Consider the following 19076-nt stretch of genomic DNA (forward strand, 5'->3'; position numbering starts at 1 on the left):
TACATAGAAACATGATTTTAAATTTTGAATGTGGAAGGCGAAGCAGCGGTTTTTGTATTTTAACAATTTACACAACAACGGTTACACAATTTAAACAATTCAACGATTTAAACTATTCTTCAGAACTAAAACGATTCACAAAAACGTAAAAACATTCTCCAACTCGGTATTTTTCATCCACTGCAACGTAGCGGGTCCATTACGCGACGGAATGGAGCTTATGTCACAGTGCGAGCATACTGAATACTGAATACTGAATACTGAGTTTTGGTTTTGGCGGACAATCTCGGCGTCTTAACACTGGCTTTTGTGCGCAATTCGCAATCATTTCTAGGCCGCTATCATGTCCAAGAAGTTGAACACAAGTGTGGGCGGTACGCCAAAGAACACTTTGTTTAATTATTTTGCCAAATCGCCGGCTACCGACAAAAAGAAACTGACACCGAGCGTAAAAACCGAGCCGGCAACCACAGAAAAGGAGAATCTCAAGAACCAGCAGCCAAGGGTGCAGCATTCCGGAAAGAAGGATTCCAGCAAGAAGGATTCCGGCAAGGATTCCGGCAAGAAGGATTCCGGCAAGAAGGATTCCGGTAAGAATGATTCTAGCAAGAAGGATTCCGGCAAGAAGGATTCCGGAAAGAAGGATTCCGGCAAAAAGGATTCCGGTAAGAAGGATTCCGGCAAGAAGGATTCCGGCAAGAAGGATTCCAATCCAGCAGCCAAGAGAAAGCTGCCGCTTTCCGGAGACTCCGGCAAGAAGGATTCCAGCAAGAAGGATTCCAGCAAGAAGGATTCCAGCAAGAAGGATTCCGGCAAGAAAGATTCCGGCAAAAAGGATTCCGGCAAGAAGGATTCCAAGCCAGCAGCCAAGAGGAAGCTGCCGCTTTCCGGAGACTCCGGCAAGAAGGATTCCAGCAAGAAGGATTCCAGCAAGAAGGATTCCAGCAAGAAGGATTCCGGCAAGGGTGATGCCAAGCCAGCGGCAAAGAGGAAGCTGCCGCTTTCCGGAGGCTCCGACGATGAGGCGGTCACTGGCCAGCGCAAGCGGAAGCGCATCGTTCAGCCGGAATCGGAGAGCGAACCGGAAATGAACGAGACCAAGTCGGAGGACGACTTTTCCGAATGCGCCTCCGACTACGAACCGGACGCCAACGAGGCCAGCGATGATAGCGTCAGCAGCGGCGAGGAGGAGGTGTCGTTCAGCGAACACGACGTGTCCGTGGACACCCCCTCACCCAAGAAATCTCGCAAAAAGTCCAAGACCCTTAACAACAACAATGAACCCTCGAGCAAGAAGATCAAGTTGGAGACCACTATCCAGCTGGCCGAGGGTTCCACCTTCCAGGAGAAACTGAAGAACCTGCAGAGCAATGCCAAGAAGGATGCATCGTACGATGATATAGTGACCACCACCTCCACTTTGGATGAGCCCGTCGTGTGGCCCCACCAGAAACTAGAGTTTCTGCAGCCAGACAAGATCAAGGACAAGGCGGGAAGGCGTCCCGACCATCCGAACTACGATAAGAGCACCCTGCATGTGCCAGAGAAGTTCCTCAATGGTCTGTCGCCGGGAGTTCGTCAGTGGTGGGTCCTCAAACAAGACAACTTCGATTGTGTCTTGTTCTTCAAGGTGGGCAAGTTCTATGAACTGTATCACATGGATGCGGACGTGGGCGTCAACGAGCTGGGCTTCACCTACATGCGCGGTGAGTTTGCCCACTCAGGTTTCCCGGAGATATCCTTCGATAAAATGTCCACGATCCTCATAGACAGGGGGTTTAAGGTGAGTTTTGAAGAAGAAGACTGTTTTGCCAGAATATTTTATCAGTAATTATTCTCCAGGTGGCCCGCGTGGAGCAAACAGAAACCCCGGACATGATGACCGAGCGTTGCAAGCGCATCAAGGCCACCAAGTTTGACAAAGTGGTGGCCCGCGAAATCTGCCAGATCACCAATCGTGGCACCCAGGTCTTCGGATCACAGTGCAAGATCGGACCGAACCATCAGCCCAACTATATGTTGGCTTTAGTTGAGCAGGATGAGGGTACTTGGAGCCGGTTCGGTGTGTGCTTTATAGACACCTCCATAGGAGACTTCCACTTGGGCGAGTTCGAGGACGATAAGAACTGTTCTCGTCTACTCACCCTGCTTTCCCATCATATGCCAGTTTTGGTAATTAATCCTACCTTGAATGTTCATTGCTGGCAATCTACTTATTTATTTCCAATCCTTAGCTCCTCAATGAGAAATCCGCTTTGAGCCAGCGGTCCCAGCAGATTGTGCGCACTGTACTGGGCGGAATCCTCAAGGAGCAGGTTCCCAGTAATGGATCGCAGGCCTGCAATGCAGAAAAAACCCTTAAACTGTTGGCAGAGCGCTATTATGCAGGAAATGGTTCCAATGACAACTGGCCATTGGTTCTGCGCACAATGCAGTCGGATGTGGATCATTTGGGCCTCACACCCCATGACGACTACAAGCTCGCCCTTAAAGCTCTCGGCCAGTGCATCTTCTTCATCCACAAGTGCAAGTTAGAGCCCAAGGTTCTGCCCATGGCACGTTATCAGCTCTATGTGCCACCCGATCAGCTGGCGGATGAAAAGCCGACTGTGGCCTCTACTTTGAGGCGTTCCCACATGGTACTGGATGCCACTACCTTGTCGAATCTGAGGATTATTGGCGAGGATCACTCCTTGTTCTCCACCTTAGATCACTGCTGCACAAAGTTTGGAAAGCGACTGCTGCACCACTGGCTCTGTGCCCCGAGCTGCGATGTGGCAGTCATTAAGGAGCGACAAGATGCTATTGGAGAACTGATCAGGATGCCAGCCGAACTGCAGGAGGTTCGTGCTTTGCTCGCCCCCATGCCGGATTTCGAGCGAAATCTGGCGCAGATTCACCTCTTTGGCAACAAGCAAATCAAGCAGATGGATCATCCGGACTCCCGGGCCATTCTCTTCGAGGAAAAGATATACAACAAGCAGAAGCTACTGGGATTCATGGCAGTCCTGAAGGGGTTCAACACACTTACCAAACTGCCCATGATGTTCCATCAGTGCGAAACAGCTTTGCTCAAGAGGATTACCCAGCTGCCGGAATCTGGAGGTTCATTTCCCGATCTTAGCAAGGAACTAAAATACTTTGCTACTGCTTTTGATCATGAAGCTGCGGCCAAAACGGGAGTGATTGCTCCACAAGCTGGAATGGATGCTGAATACGATTCGGCAATGGATTCCATTAACGAGATCGAGGGACGCCTGAAGATATATCTCGTGGAGCAAGAGCGCCATTTTGGTTGTCGTGTTACATATTTTGGAAGCGACAAGAAGCGTTACCAGTTGGATGTGCCGGAAACCCATGCCAATAAGGCGAATAAGTCTTATACCTTGGAGGGACAAACCAAGGGCAAGAAGCCCTCGCGCCGCTACACCACTGTTGAAACCCGAGCTTTTCTCAAGGAAATGCAACACGCTGAAGACACCCGGAACATGGTGCTCAAGGACTTGGCTCGTCGTCTTTTCGAGAAGTTCTCCAATCACTACGATCAGTGGAAGCAATGCATCGACTGTGTGGCCAACTTGGATGTGCTGGGCTCCCTGGCGGAGTACGCTGGCCAACAGATGGTCATCTGTGTGCCAGAGCTGGTCTCTGGAGTAGAGCAGCCGTTTGTTCAACTGGAAGAGGGCTACCATCCTTGCGTAAATGCCTCCACCTTCATTCCCAACGGCCTGGAGTTGGGCACAGACTCGGAGGCGCCACTGTCCCTGCTCACTGGTCCCAATATGGGCGGCAAGAGCACGCTGATGAGGGAACTAGGGCTGCTGGTTATCATGGCTCAAATTGTAAGCATTATTGGAATACTATTTATTTTCCAATGGCTAAAATGAGTTCCTTTTTTTAGGGTGCCCACATTCCTGCTGCTAGCTGCCGCCTCTCGTTGGTGGATAGAATCTTCACGCGACTGGGGGCTCAAGATGATATTCTAGCCGGGCACAGTACCTTCCTCGTGGAGCTGAATGAAACCTCCCTCATTCTCAAGCACGCTACATGCCATTCGCTTGTGTTGCTCGACGAATTGGGCAGGGGAACCGCAACCTACGATGGCACGGCCATTGCAGCCTCCGTGGTTAACTTCCTGGCCAATCTCAAGTGTCGCACACTGTTCTCCACCCACTACCACAATCTCATTGATTTCTTCCACAACGACAAGAGAATCACCCTAGGTCACATGGCCTGCATGGTGGAGAACGAGGACACTGCGGATCCCACTCAAGAAACGGTTACGTTCCTATACAAATACTCAGCCGGTGCTTGTCCAAAATCATATGGATTCAATGCTGCCAAATTAGCTGGAATGCCTCAAGGAATTATAAAGCGTGCCTATGAGGTGGGTGATTTCTATCTTTTCAATTAAAAACAGGTAAAGATTCTGTTTATTTCCAGCTTTCCAAGAAAGTCGAAGCCATTGCTCTGCAGCGCAAAATTACGGCAAAGATCGTAGCCGCCACCGCAGGAAATGAAGATTCGAAGAAGCAGAAATTAAATGCTCTTCAAGAGTTACTAAAGCAGCTTAAAATGTGCCAGGTTTAGGGTACAGAATCTCCATAATTGAGGCTTTTGAATATTTATGAAGACTTCTTCAAATTGCTTGAACATGAACATATACACGTTCTTATTTGCTATGAGGCAGCTTTGCTCTAGTTTATAGTATACGTTGCTTTTAAGCATTTTTCAATATTCCAATATGTACGAATTTCGTTTTTTTTATATTTCTTAAGTTCTCTGAATTAAAAACATTTGCCATCCCCAAAACCCTTTACCACTTAGTTGGTTCATCAAGCATTTATAATTTCGTCTGGAGCCCAGAAAACATTTTAAATTGTTGCCGTTGGTTGCCACTGTTTAATTCTTGTTTATTATTATGTTATTATTTTTTGTATCACAGTAAAAATTAAAATTAAAACAAGTTCACAATCAAAATACACACACAGATGATATTATTCAATACTTATAAATTAAATGTTACTCAATAAATACAAATATTGCTAAAATTTATAAAAACACACATATGCGCTGTTCGAATTGAAATAATACGTCATATGTTATTTTGTGAAAATAGGAATGCAGATTGTATTTGTATTAGATCAGATATATATGTTAGCTTGTGCGAATCGGTTATAGAGTAAGTAGTTTGTCAACAGGCTGGGAAACCTTTTCAAGTAGCTCTCTACAGCTAACATTTAAACTAAAAGCCATTCTAGACAAGATCTAAGACCGAAAATCAAAAGGGGAAATAAAATGTGCTCGATTAACAGGCAACACATTTCAGATCGAGCCATCAGTTGCTGGTTGCTTACAAAAACACTTACAAAAGATCTAAGCTATTTAGCTGATGCCTCTTCTCATCGTAGTTAAGCTTGATAATGCGAAACTACTTTAACTGGCTTGCCTCTCTTTACCTTATTATGGTCTATTTTGGACTTGCTTTTGGTTTAAACAACTATATAAATTACCGAACTATGTATACATATCATTTGTATATCCATATATAACTATGCTAGGTGTCTACATTCTCTTATGCATCTGGTATTGTATATGTTACAACGATCGGCACGGGATCTATGGGATAGTGCTTGAACATTCCTCACCTCGTGCCTCCTCGGTCTTATTCGATTTTCCAGGGCGTGACCAGCTCCGAGGATCGGTTTACTTACTAACTAACTACAAAAAACATTTACGTAAAACTCCGACAAAAACGAAGCGACCATTTACACATGGATTAGCAAAGGATGGGTCGATTTCTTTGATTGAAGACAATTTTGTGTGCGACTAAAGGTCTTGAAATTATGTTTGATAAAAGGTTTGATAATATCAAGCATTCACTAGAATTCACTGACATATAATGGGATTTTAGAAAATAAACCAAAGAGTTTATGAGAATTGTTATTAATATTATTAAAATATTTGGCATTTTTTCGAATCTAAAATGAAGAGGGCAATTATTTAAAGACCTTATATCGCACATTTTTTCTCGAAATAAAATAGACCCATCCGGTGGATAGTGATAGTGAAAGTAGAGATGGTGATACCTGCGAAACAGCAATTCAAAAACGAGGGACTCACTGATGATGATGACTGGTGATTTACGGAAAGCCCATGCCCACGATCTGGATCGCATCGAGGACTTGGACTCAGTCATCGCTGGAGTCGCTGATAACATCCTTGCGCGCCTTGAAGTTCCGCCAGGATCTCGTCGTGCAGACTCCGGGTCCCCGCCACCAGTCGTTGAGATCCGTGTACCACCGGGGTTTCCTCAGCTGCTCCTCGTTGTGGAGCGTGGCGCACACCCGGCACCAGTAGTACGTGTTGATGAACTCACCGGTGCCCTTCCACTTGAAGTACGAGTTGTACAGCTCGTCGTCGCGATCCAGGATGCGCAGATACTCCGCCAGCTCCTTGGGCGAGGCGAACTCGTCTACGTGGATGTACGACCTCCGTGGGGCACTCACCTCGTAATCCTCCGGCCGGGCCCCCATCACGATGGGCAGAACCCTTCTGTTCAGCGCATTTACGAAGAACTTCTCTGTGATGTAGTCCTTGCAGTTGGAGTTCTCGAACGCCAGGTAGAACTTGTAGTCGTTGTCCAGGATCTCAAAGCACTTGTCCGCCGTGCTCCGCGAGCACTTGAAGTTGCCACAAGCCCCATAGATGTCAACCTGTTAGGGAAGGTAGTGATGTTTAGTTAATGAAGTAATAAATCGTATAAACTGGGTTACAACACTATTTAAAAAGTTCAAGGTTCTTTAATCATATTTTCAACTTTACTTTGTATCAATATGTTAGGTTAATGATGTAAAATTACTTTACAAAAGAAACGAAATTCGGAAATAATTAAAAATCTGCACTAAGATTGAATTGGTCCAATAGTCGTCCTGAATGTGACCCATTTTTTGAAATCTTTGTGTTTTTCTGACATACATTTTGTCAAAAATGCTTTAAAACAGGCTCGTTAACTAATATAAATAATATTGTTGTTTAATATTGCTAAATTACAAAATTAATGCCTCAATTAAATGTCCCTGATCTATAATGACTTTAAATAGAGTAACATTTTATGCTTACCTCGATGTGCTTTTGCAGTTCATGGGCGTACTGGAGCCGGCCATTCCTCGCTCCACAGTTGGACACAAACCAAGCCACTTTCTTGGTCTTGTTGACGGAGTAGTTGATATCCTGCTCCTGCTGCTGCACCTTTGTATCGTAATACTGCCATTTTTCATAGGGCGCAACAATAGTACTGTCCCGTCTGCAAAAAACAAAACAGATTATTAATTACTCCGAATAAATAAAACTACGAGTCATATGATTCACCAAGCTGCGATAACCTAAATACCCCCACTTGATATTTAAAATCGTATTTCGCGAATACAAGCTTCGCAGAAATATTATAATATACTGAAAATCGAGTGCATGAAAACAAAAGCTGGTATTTAGCTTTTAAGATTATTTTAGCAATAGGATGCAAATATTTAAGTATAGAAACCCACCTGTAGGTGGCCGTCCAATTTATGGCATCGGGCACCTTCACGTTCTGGGTATGGTACGGACACTCCAGGTAGTAGAGCATGGAGACCTGTTTGGAATTGTTGGGCCGCCGGATGCCCGTGGGGATGTAGTGGTCCTTGTAGAGGATCATGTCGGCCGAGCTGGCCAGATCGCGATTGGCAGTCAGTTCGCAGGTGTCCACGGGGCACTTGGCTTTCAGGAAGACGTCGCGGCCCTTCTTCACGTTCCACGGACCCAGTCCATTGTAGAGGAGGATGGTCTTCAGCTTGCCGCTGGACTTGATCTCCTCGTAGTTATGCGGCACGTACATCAGCTGGTTAACGATCCGATCGGAATAGGGATCCTGATGGGGCAGCAGACGCGGGGCATGGCGCTTCCTGGCCTTGCGATTGCTGTAGGTCCTGGCTGGCTTTGGGTAGTACTCTCCGTTCTTGAAGAACCAGGCCTTCTCCACCGGCGGCTCTTGCTGCCGATCCGCCTCAGTCTCCTCCTCCTCCAGAACCGCCTGTTCCGGCTCCTCGACGAGATTATCCGCCACTTCGGGGAGCACAGTGGGTGCAACTGGCGCCGGCGTGGAACTGGTGGCCGCTGGATGCTCCTCGTCCATGGACTGCAGTTGGTGCAGATGTTGATGGTGCTGCTGCTGTGTGGTTATTTGTGACGATCGGGAACTCCGCGTCTTCCATAATTCGCTCTCCCTGAGGGGTTTTTAAAGAAAATTAATTAGTTACAGCAGAATAAGATCGTTTTTAATTGGAAAACAAATTCCATGAAAGTCTGAGCATTAAGTAAGTACAGGTTCCTGGGTGCCACTTTTTTTTATATTCCATTTTATTTTTATTCCACATTTTGCTAAATCAATAATTAATTCTGCTAATCAATTTTAATTCCACTTTGTTTTAAATTTGCTTTTGGTTTTAAAGTTTATTTCCATTTACTTTATATATGTATTTTAAAAACAGTTCCAACGAACTAAGAAATACTGACAGGCTCTCTTTGAAAATTTTTTGAATAAATATATATATTATGGAATAATGTTTATAAAAAAGCCCTGTGAATTCCGATGAAATAATTTTTTTGCGCGAGGAACAATCCATACGTCAGCACTAGAGAATCCAACTAAAATGTTTAAATTAAATCGAACTGGGCTATGTATGTTTATTTTTTTAAATAAATTAAATTTTCCACAACCTGATGGCGCTGTATTCCCTATTGTGGCTCTTTGGCACCCGAAGATCAATATTTGAGTGGTACTATTTACCTTTACCGACATGTTATCTTACTCACTTGAGATTGAAAACGAAAATGAGGAGGAGGGCGCAGATCAGTGTGAAATAGAAGTACTTCTTGAGGGATATTTTCGGACGTCGCATGGTGACCGCTCCCAGTCCTCAGCGATGGGGCTCTAGACTACGGGTTTCGGGGGCCAATGAACCGATTACGTCTTCTTCAGCTGGCGTTATTCATTGTGCTGTGCGAGATAGATACATAAACATGATAAATAGTAAATTATAAAGTCAAATATTCGATTCCCGTCGTACTTCATCTCTGCCGAAGCCCCAAATTTCCAGCACTAATTACCCGTGTTAATTTTTCGGCCGACTCGACGTGTATTTTGATACAATACTCTACTAAAATCGTGTTGATCGCTTGGACTCTCTGCGAGAACTGAGCTCAATATTAAAAATGTTTCGTTTCAACGATCGCAGGGGCGGTATGTACATTGCTCACTGCCGGGTTTTTTAATCTAACATTGTGGTATAAAGCAGTCTCTGGGGATTTTAGTAACACCATTTTTATCAGTTTTAAAGTGAATGAGAACAAAGCTAGTTAATGCAATTTTTATTATAATATATTAACAAAATAAATGGTTTAAAATAAAAAAAAATTAAGATTTGTGAATTGAAATTTAAAATAAAATAGAGGTAGTATTTTTAAATAAATATAATTAATAAAAAAATTTTTTCAAAAGTACCAAAATCAATAAACATTGTTTTCATTTTGAAACACACATACATATGCTATAGATAATCTCCGTTTGCCTATTGCTCAAAGAAATTTTTCTTATCACCGCATACAAATATGAAATAACATTTTTATACTGTTCTCGTGAACCTACATATTTGAAAGTTCCCTTATCTTGCATTTTGCAATGACACGTCCTCTAAACTTTAAAAATGTGTTGCTTTCGTTTTCTCCCGCTTCCTAATCCCAATGCGTTGAATATCTTGTGCAAATTCTTATAGAAGATGTGATAAAACTACCTGATCTGTAGTGAGTTGGATTATTTTAGCACTTAGCAGCGATCGATTTTATGATGATCGGTATAACTTTTTAGTTTTCTCTCGTAAGTCACGGTTGAACGAAAGATATTAGTTCCGAATCGTTAATATTGTCCCAGCTCCGTCAAAATGTATATGAATTTAACCACACGTGGGAGAGGCGAGAGTCTCTTACGTTCAGTCAATAAAAATATTCGAAATCGGACAATCCGTATTTGCCCAGACCAAATATTGAGGCAGATGGCTGTCTCGCCTCAAGAGCTGTTCCACATCAACCAGCGGGGCGTATACGTAATAAAAGAACCGAGGGCCCAGAGAAGCGAGCAAAGTGGTTGGAAAAGTAGGAGGAGGTGGGTGTGGGTTGCCTCCTCTCAGAGCTGGCTACTATCAACGGCTCTTGTGGACCTGTCCCGAGGGGCCCTAATTACAGGAGACGGCGGCAGGCGGGTGCAGCTTCATTTGGGCCACATTCCTGGCTAATCCCCCAAAGCCCTCACCAAGTGTCCATCCATCTATCACATGTCATTTATGGCACTGTTCCAATGTGTCTGTGTGACTCATCCCGCCGGCGGTTGCAACAGCACTTAGGGTCTGAGCTCTGGGGTTCCGCACTACTTTGGTAGCCATGCAAACAAGGTGGTGCAAGTTGTGGCCGGGGGCCACTTAAGTTGCCCGCTCTACTTCGCAACTATTCCACACTTGAAAATCTACAACTAACTTACAATATTTATTTATTTATTTATTTATATTATAAAAATTATCTTACATTTATATCTCAAAATTAATGTAAGTATATAAAATACTTTGAGCGCTATAAAACTTTATAATTCTATTTTTAGATTGACATACAAGTTAGATTGTTCATTGGAAAGTAAAGAAATTTAGAGTAGTAAAATCGTTCGTAATAAGACTTGATCTTTGGTACCTTATAATGAGTAGTTACACAAATTTCCTAAAAAAATATTTCCTTTGGTAAAGCCTTTTCTTTCAGTGTAGCCTTCAGGCCACCCTGTTCCTCATTGGGGTCTTCACTATCGCATTTTTGACGTTTTTGACAAGCAAACAGCAGAAGAAAGGAGAATCCAGTAAAGAGTGGGGATAACCAGAGCGGATCCCTCGGCTTGCATGAAAAATGTAGTTGGAGTCGTTCATTCATGTTGCAAATGTAGGACTCCGATGGGGGATATAGGGATAGGAACGGGAAAGTGGCGTGAGCAAACAAAACCACATGCAAAGACCTCAATAGACTATGGAACTAAAGCTCTACCTGTTATTCCTTACAGGGGTCCAAGAAGCGCATGACACGTGTTTATTTATTCACCTTTCAATTCAATCTATCGATTATGGCACGGTTTCCGGTTTGACAAATCTTTAAAGGTATTATTATTTCAGCACATTTACTTTCACGACAGCTTTAGTTTGTTTGTGTTTCTGCTTGAAATGCTCTCGCAAAACTGCACTTTTTCCCCGGTTTTCTGTGTACTTAATATTCTACTTTAATATGCAACAATATACAAATTCTGAATAAGGTTTCTTATCAGTGGGGTTTATTAGAAATGTATATGTATTCTATGCATGAATCAGATAGCATAAAGCACTTTCACTGCTCTGCAGTGATAGGACCTGAAAAGTTCAAGGAAATACAGATAATTTGTAATTCCTGTTAAATTAATATTTTTATTGCAGCGTCAGTGATTTCCGAAAATTATATTCTATAGAATACAGAGTATAAATTGGTATTCTGAGAACATATTAAATATTGGGATTTGTTTTACGGATTCTATTATGACAAAATTTGGTTGGTTTTTTTAGATTTCATCAATCATTTTTGATGTGATTTTGAATATCATACTTTTGTAAAATACAGCTACCTTACGTTAAAGCTGCCATAAGTTAAAAATCTTAAAAATAAAGTTCCTGGGTTGTAGGTACCCAATCCACCTGGATCCTAGAAGTTTTCTAATAAATCCTTGGTAATTTCTTTCCCGGAAATTCCATGACACGCTTTTCTACCACTCGAATCGTGTCCTGCTTTCGCTTCCTTAATTAATGTGTTTATATTTAGTTAGGTGCTGTGGCCTCTTGTCAAGGCACTTGATCTACGCCTTTAGTATGTCAATATGCCTATATACATATACTATGCAATATAGGGGCTCAAGCACTCTGAGGGGAAACTTATGGAAGAGCTGGGGACGTAGGGGTTGCCTGACTTGCATGCATTGTTTTCCTTGAATGTCCCACACGGACTTTGGCTGGGGAAAATGTCATTTCTTTGTTGTCTTCACGCTGTCGCACTTGACTTTCTTGGCTACAAGTTTATACACTTTCAAGAAGGGTATTGTAGGTCTTACCATCTGTTATTTTGTATCCTTAAATAACATGGTTTTATACTTGATATTATCAGTCCATTTTATTTTTTTTATCATGCTGAACATAGGATTAAATACCACAAGGTTGTAACATATTTTGTATACTATGCCAAGAAACTACTCATTCGTTTTCATCTCAAAAGTATTACATTGTAATGATGACCATTTACTAAGATTACATGAAATATTGCTAATTATCTTTAAGAAGGTATCTTTATTAAGGTATTTGCTTATAATAATGTTAATGGTGACTTTCGTAAGGGTATTCCCATCTTCGGTTTCCGAAAACTATACAGTTTTTTATTGTTATGTGTTCGGTTCTCTTCGAAGGACTTTTCCTTGAGGATTTGTTGATTGTGACTTCGCAACTAGTTGGTTAGTGGTTCACTTGTGGCCTTTCTAATAATAAAGTGTCCATATTTTTAGCCCATATATGAGGGGTATTCCCCACTCCCACTCCCACTCCCGTTCCCGTTATTTCCCTCCCACCTTACCATCCCGTACCACCCCACTTTACGCACGCACTGTCTGTGTCCCGTTACCAATATACCGTTGCGTCTGTCTTTTTCCCTCACATGTCTCTTTGATTTTCATATTTTTTTCTTAATCAATAAAGTTTGTGGTTCGCTGATGGGTTAAGTGGGCTTTTAGCCCTCTCGACTGGTCAATAAACATTTTGCAAGTGCACTTACACAATTGAGCCGCCGTTGTTGTTGTTGTTGATGTATTTTTTGTTTGTTTGTGATGGATCCTTAGACTTTTCTTCTTTTGCTGGCTAAGCTAATTTGTGTACCTTTCGCAGTCTTTTTCATATTTGCACACTAAGCTTAAAACTGGCTTAGTTTTGGGTTATTAAATGGTTTTCTTTTGCTTGTAAATTTAATGCTTTCTCCGCACACAGACACACACACAGACTCGCAGGGAGGTATAAAAGTAACGGTTGTCCTTTGCCTTTTCACGTAACTTTTGCAACTGCGCCCAAAACCGAAAATGTAAATGTGTTCTTTTTAGCAGACAGCTGGGCACCCACAGGAGTGAGAGAGCGAAGAGAGCGGAAGAGAGGTCCTGCGAGCCGGAGAAAGAGGGAGGTATAGTTATGAATTTACCTTTTTAATAGCTTTAATCAAATTTAAACTTGCAATTTTGCTTATGTTTTCGATTGTATAAACGTTTCTGAAGGCCTTATATATATCCATATTATTCATATTTTAATTCCTCTTCTTTGGCGGCATTTCTGCGCAACTGCAAAAAGAGAAAGAGAGCGGCAAGAACAAGAGAAATGGCAAACAAACAAAAGCCACAGCTGTCTTATCACAGGGCGGTTTTTACCACCCCCTTTCACTGATAGCAAAGACAACCGTTATTAAGGGTTTGAGTCTTCACTAAGATGCATCAAATTTCAATTTCCTTAACTTATTTCTTTTTTTCTTAATTTATTCTTTCTTTTTGTGATTACCAATTCGAACAAAGTTAAATTTATTAATTCACCATTTATTTCACCTATTAATTACAACACAGCTTTTTTCCGAACCGCTTCAATTCGTTTGCACAACTTAACAATTTCCCGGGCGAACCCCATATTTTATTTGCACCTACGTATATGCAGGTTCTTATCATTTAGATTCATTTGAAATTTGTATAGCAGGGATGCTCTACCTTATACCAGAACACGTACATTTTAACCAGTTAATAAAAAATAACTTATGGAAATTCACAAAAATACTATTAACTAAGGCACAAAATAAAGTTTGGTTGTTTTTATCGACATCACCAAGTTGACTTTTTGTTAGAGAAAAGGTAAGAAAGTTGAATTGTAACTACAATTTCTAATTGGTCGCTAAAAATACAACTAATTATCGCCAAACACCCACCGTGGTGAAATCCAATTTAATCTCGTGGATTTACATCCACAATTTTCAAAAAAGCTCCCCAAAACAAGCATTGTGAGAAAAAGGACATCAAAGCTGGAAATATTCAGCTTTCTGTGATTTTTGAGTATTTTGCATTTCGAGTTCCATTCCTTAATTAAATAATTTCTTCGAAAAATTTTCTAAAATCGCTAGTCACCGACTCAGAGCGGTTTTGCTTTAGTTTTCGGTCATCGCTGTTTTAAGTTACCTTTGCACGTCGTATAAAAATTACTTTAATTTTTAAAATAAAAATACAATTAACAAATGAAAGCTTGTTGTTAAAATAATTGGTCAAAAAATTAACTTTCTGACCCACCGTGCACTGGCAACGCATAAAGTATAAAATACCTTTTCACTGCGAAATATATTTGAATTATTAGTTTGGTGGGAAGCAATAATGTAGATATCAAATAAAGGTGTCTAAAAATGGACAGTGAAAGATCACCAATCCATTGTAGTTCTGCAATTAAAATGTACTGTTGCTTAGTTTAAATTTAAATTTAAATTTTAATTTTAAAACACCTCGAAGTTGCTAGCCAAATCGAATTTTCTTTACTGGCCTATGTATGTAAGTACCCCGAGTTTATTAAAATATACAAAATCAAGGTAAATTTAAAAAAGAAATGAATAATTTATTTAGTTGCCAATTATGAAAAATTCTAAGAGATTCCAAAATAAAGAAAATTACATACGCTAATTTTTCTTCACTTGGATAGATTTCTTAATAAAGGTTTCAGAATTACACAAATACATATAATTTACTCTTCAATTTATTTTCGGTACCAGTAACCCTCAGGTCATTTATATAAAAACCACATCTCATTTTTTGCATATCCTAAGCACATATTACACTCTCCAGTTATTTTAAAAGGCCTTCACGTTTCTCGATTTGTGTCCCTGTCTTGAAGGACTCCCCGTGGACTCAATTGGGGAATCTGCTTAAGCATACCTTACACTCGCTTTCGATTAAATATTCTTAGGAGCTAAACTTAATACGGGTTGGGTTCAAGCAGACATACAAACAACGCTTCCGAGAATTATGATCGTATTTAAAATATATAAGTATATAAACTATAATCTTCCAAATGACTTAGCCTAGCCTATGCACGGGTGCATAATCCAAGTTTTGTCGATCTCCTAAGCGGAGCTGAAGCTTTCGTAGACGTTGGCCCCTAGCGTCTTTGTCTTCTCGGCGACCACGTAAAATGTGAGCAGCTGGGTGGGCAGGTTGTGGGGTCGCGAAGTGCTGTCGAAACCCCTTGATGTGAGGCCACTGATGATTGGAATGAGTTTGGCCAGCGCCATCAGCACCCGGTTGATGTTTAGCAAGTTGTTGTTCTCCAAGTTTTGGCTCTTCGAACTGCTGCCGGTTGAGGTTCCTGCCTGGTTGAACTTGAGGGACTGCTCCTGTTGAGTTTGCACTTCAGCTGCCGGCAGATGCTGTAGTGTCTCCCCCATGGATTCTGCTATAGCATCGCAGGCCAGGACGAACCCCCGGCTCACATTGTGCGAGCATACACCAATGGCATCCTCGCTCTCCAGCAGATCCAGCGTCTCGTTGAACATCTTTTGCAGCAGCGGCGAATGGCTGGGATTCTGGCTGGGCAGCAGGTACTTGCTCATCCGGGAGTTGGGGTCTCGACGAGTGTCCGCGTTGATGGCCATTTGCAGAGACCAAAAGAGCTGTTCCAAGTCGTTGAGGGACAGCTGCTGGGTCAGCGGCATGGCCTTTATGACGGCAATGACCTGTGTGCGAATATATCGCGCCAGGTCCCGAATTCCGGAATCCGTAATGAAGTGTCGGATGAGAGAGAGATACTGTTGCTTCAGTTCATCTGTGATTTGTTTCTGCTCCGTCATGATGTCTCGATAGATATAGCCGCCGAGGAGGTTCAGCTGTACTCTCAGTGCAATAACCAGCATGGACGAGGCGTAGACGTAGGTGGCCAGTCTTGTGAAGGCCACGATCTTCATGTCCTCCCAGAGTTCCAGCTTGTTCTTGGGATTCTGGCGCAGCTGCTCGAGCAGCTCGTCTGTGCTGCACTCCCTGAGGACCGCCTGGCACATCTCCTCGCCCATGCCGAGGATCACCTGGTTACAGGTCTTCTCCGTGGACTCGAAGTGGGTCATTCGCCGCGTCCTCTCGAAGAACTCCCTTGCCTGCTTCTCCTGGAACTCCACGAAACGCCGCTGGGCGTAACGTGCCGCGTAGATGGTACCGCCCACCAGAACGCCGGTCACTATGAATTTCCGCCGGTGGCGTGACAAGAAGTCCTGCAGGCGCGACAGCATGTTAACGATTGGAAAACGACTCTCTTCTGCGGGATGGTCTAGACTGGACTGGACTCGGGCCTGTTCCGTTCCTGTGTGAAATGGGCCAACTGCTAAACACTTTTCCCGCTCCACCGGCGACCTGTTCGAGGTTAATTAATAGTTAATGTGCAAAGTTCACCTGTGTGCGTAGGGTGGCGCTCTGCCGGCGTCGCTGCCAGCAGGGGAGCGCCCTCAAGTTATCCGCTGCGATTAGATTACCACCAGGTAACACTCACCTTTAAATTGGCTATGCCCGGATCTAGTTCGCTGCTTTATCGGATCGATGGTGGGTCGTTCGCTTGCATCTGCGCGGATCTTTGGAATGTATGGAGTGGATTATCTTTTTTGTTGTCCCAAAGAGTTATTGCTCTGTTTGGAGCCGCATACTGCGTCGTCAGATATGTTTCAAGAAAAATCCCAAAAAAGCGATTGGCTCAGGTGATCCAAATACCAAAAAATACCATTTCGCTTGGTATATTTACTTTCACTACTTCGTAACGGGTTATCTGCTTACTACTATTCCTATTATTTTCACACTTTTATCACCCATATTGGAATAATAATAATAAAATAATGTTACTTATTTAATAATATTTTATTTCTATAAAAGCTTAATTTTAAAAAGTCTAACCATTTATTTTATTTGCGAGAAGTTTATAGATAAATCTCTACTAGAAATCACCCAATACTTCTACTTCCTTTATAAAATTAAACTTTTATAACCACCATTACTGAATTAAAAAATATAATAAAATATTTAAATAGGTTTGCTTTTGAAATTACCAAATTTGTTTAACCAAATTATTTTAAATTAATATTTTGTTGGAAATAATATTATTATTCAGTTCAACCATTTAACGTTTTTTATTATTTAAAATATTTTAGATAGTGCAAGTAACCGATTTTATTTTAGACTATTTATAGAAATTTAAGAAATTTTAAACCAGCATAACAGGTTAAATGTTTTATCAAAGTTTTAATTTAACGGAAATACTTTCTAATTTTAAAAAGCAATAGATGCGACTAAGTGGGAACGCAAAATTTAAAAGCTGAAGAAGAAGACGACAAACATATGATATATAATATAGTTTGTTGGGGGTGGGTGGTTTAGTTGGAGTGTATGTTATGGCGTCGTCGGACCGAAAGCTAATTGTGGTCTCGGGATTCGGGCCATTTCTCGGTCATGAAGCCGTGAATGCCAGCTGGGAAGCTGTTAAACTCCTTCCGGAAGTCCTCACCCACAATGACATAGAATATGATCTTGAAAAGCGTTTGGTTGCGGTGGAATATGGGGCTGTGGACGAGGCCGTGACGGAGATATGGAAGCGCCAGCCAGATGTAAGAATGCGTATTCAATTGAACCGTAAATAGATAGAGAGCAAGATGATATCACTTTTCCCCTTCTAAACCAGCTGGTCATTCATGTCGGCGTTTCGGGTGTCGCAAAATGTGTCTACATTGAGAAGCTGGCATATAACCACAAGTTCCGAAGAGCTGATAATTGTGATAAAAGATTACCCAACGGCAGCTGCGAACTCCCGAACAATGGACATGCAAATGTTTTGAAGACCGAGCTCGATGTGGATAAGATTGTGGCGATCGTAAATGAAAAATGCGCCGATTGTGTGGCACCCACAGAGCCCCCTCTTAATGATAATATCAAGCATCTGAGCGCTACGAAGGCCTCCAAAAATGTGGGCGACTTTCTATGCGGCTATATCTATCTTAAATCCCTGGATATGGACAAAAAACGTAGTCTGTTCGTTCATGTACCGCCCATAGATAAACCATTTAGCAGTGAGAAAACTGCCGATATTGTTTTCCGAATAGTCGAACAATGTATTCAACAGGTGGCCGCATGTGACTCCTGAATTCCGTATTTACAATGTGCATTTAATTGTATTCTTCCAATGTCTGTCTGTTTAAGTTGTTTAATAAATGAGTTTTATTTATATCTTACAAATGATCATAAACACCTACAGTTTTTATACAAAAGAAACAGGAAAACAATCCAACTGCAATAACAAATATTAAATTGTTTCATATTAACACATCCCTGCTGTACGTTCATTTTTAAAGGTTGATGACACGAACTGCATGACAATAACATAAATATTTTAAAAACAATTATAATTAAAAAAAAAAACAAATAAGCATGATAAAAGTAGTTGTGTCAATAGAACGAATAATGTAACTTGAAATATTTACTCACGGGTAAACTTGTTTTTATAAGTATGAGTAATACTTTAGATCATTCTTACACAATTATTTCTAGAAAAATCGGTACAATTTAATAACTATAACCTAGAGAAATAATAGCAAATGCTTCTGCCTTAGCAAAAACTTATTGTCAACAAATATTCAATAGCGTACAATTTTAACTGTAGGCGAAACATGGTATCCCAAAAATAAATCTAAGTGTTACAGTTTTTAAAATATCAAATGATAATACCATCTAGGACGTACAAATTTTAGTAAAACTTGCGGAAATAAAAACGCCCCTTAAATTTGAATCCGGCTGTTAGAAAAGCGTAATATTCAATGGATTCTCGAAACCGTAGACGGCTGGTTTAAAAAATTGTCCAAAAAATTCGAGAATATGTTTATTTATCTTAGTTTTATGTTCTTAAATCTGT

At 41.5% G+C, this 19076-nt stretch overlaps 4 protein-coding genes across 7 annotated transcripts; 2 read left to right on the plus strand and 2 right to left on the minus strand.

Annotated features, from left to right (window-relative positions):
* The first annotated feature begins 246 nt into the window (after positions 1–246).
* On the plus strand, positions 247–5000 carry Msh6 (DNA mismatch repair protein Msh6). The gene is made up of 5 exons (XM_036815926.3): positions 247–1783; positions 1843–2172; positions 2235–3842; positions 3902–4387; positions 4444–5000. Exons 1-5 carry the CDS (start codon positions 344–346, stop codon positions 4588–4590), a joined length of 4011 nt encoding a protein of 1336 aa, XP_036671821.3. The 5' UTR covers positions 247–343; the 3' UTR covers positions 4591–5000.
* On the minus strand, positions 4889–13190 carry FucTA (glycoprotein 3-alpha-L-fucosyltransferase A). 4 transcript variants are annotated; one of them, XM_017080299.4, is made up of 5 exons: positions 12910–13190; positions 8854–9037; positions 7548–8264; positions 7123–7306; positions 4889–6716 (listed from the first exon to the last, which is right to left on the minus strand). In XM_017080299.4, the coding sequence occupies exons 2-5, from the start codon at positions 8937–8939 to the stop codon at positions 6192–6194; spliced, it is 1512 nt and encodes a 503-aa protein (XP_016935788.4). In that variant the 5' UTR covers positions 8940–9037; positions 12910–13190; the 3' UTR covers positions 4889–6191. The 4 variants fall into 4 exon arrangements, with proteins under 4 accessions (XP_016935788.4, XP_065721179.2, XP_016935789.4 ...); XM_065865107.2 differs by lacking the exon at positions 12910–13190 and adding an exon at positions 11170–11314; XM_017080300.4 differs by lacking the exon at positions 12910–13190 and adding an exon at positions 9148–9298.
* A 1689-nt stretch (positions 13191–14879) lies between these two features.
* Positions 14880–16847, minus strand: Pex3 (peroxin 3). The gene is made up of 2 exons (XM_017080293.4): positions 16677–16847; positions 14880–16540 (listed from the first exon to the last, which is right to left on the minus strand). Exon 2 carries the CDS (start codon positions 16417–16419, stop codon positions 15265–15267), a length of 1155 nt encoding a protein of 384 aa, XP_016935782.2. The 5' UTR covers positions 16420–16540; positions 16677–16847; the 3' UTR covers positions 14880–15264.
* Positions 16848–17530: 683 nt separating this feature from the next.
* Positions 17531–18413, plus strand: LOC118877420 (pyroglutamyl-peptidase 1). Its single transcript, XM_036816167.3, has 2 exons — positions 17531–17778; positions 17853–18413. Exons 1-2 carry the CDS (start codon positions 17566–17568, stop codon positions 18309–18311), a joined length of 672 nt encoding a protein of 223 aa, XP_036672062.3. The 5' UTR covers positions 17531–17565; the 3' UTR covers positions 18312–18413.
* The last annotated feature ends 663 nt before the right edge of the window (positions 18414–19076 follow it).

This window comes from Drosophila suzukii, chromosome 3 (genome assembly GCF_043229965.1).
Source record: "Drosophila suzukii chromosome 3, CBGP_Dsuzu_IsoJpt1.0, whole genome shotgun sequence".
Lineage (NCBI taxonomy): Eukaryota > Metazoa > Arthropoda > Insecta > Diptera > Drosophilidae > Drosophila > Drosophila suzukii.

Coding starts and splice junctions, on each gene's coding strand:
- Msh6 (XM_036815926.3), top strand. CDS start 344: ATGTCCAAGAAGTTGAACACAAGTGTGGGCGGTACGCCAAAGAACACT. Junction 3,843..3,901: donor TGGTTATCATGGCTCAAATT/GTAAGCATTATT, acceptor TCCTTTTTTTAG/GGTGCCCACATTCCTGCTGC. Junction 4,388..4,443: donor TTATAAAGCGTGCCTATGAG/GTGGGTGATTTC, acceptor GTTTATTTCCAG/CTTTCCAAGAAAGTCGAAGC.
- FucTA (XM_017080299.4), bottom strand. CDS start 8,939: ATGCGACGTCCGAAAATATCCCTCAAGAAGTACTTCTATTTCACACTG. Junction 8,265..8,853: donor ATTTTCGTTTTCAATCTCAA/GTGAGTAAGATA, acceptor AAAACCCCTCAG/GGAGAGCGAATTATGGAAGA. Junction 7,307..7,547: donor AATTGGACGGCCACCTACAG/GTGGGTTTCTAT, acceptor TGTTTTTTGCAG/ACGGGACAGTACTATTGTTG.
- Pex3 (XM_017080293.4), bottom strand. CDS start 16,419: ATGCTGTCGCGCCTGCAGGACTTCTTGTCACGCCACCGGCGGAAATTC.
- LOC118877420 (XM_036816167.3), top strand. CDS start 17,566: ATGGCGTCGTCGGACCGAAAGCTAATTGTGGTCTCGGGATTCGGGCCA. Junction 17,779..17,852: donor TATGGAAGCGCCAGCCAGAT/GTAAGAATGCGT, acceptor CTTCTAAACCAG/CTGGTCATTCATGTCGGCGT.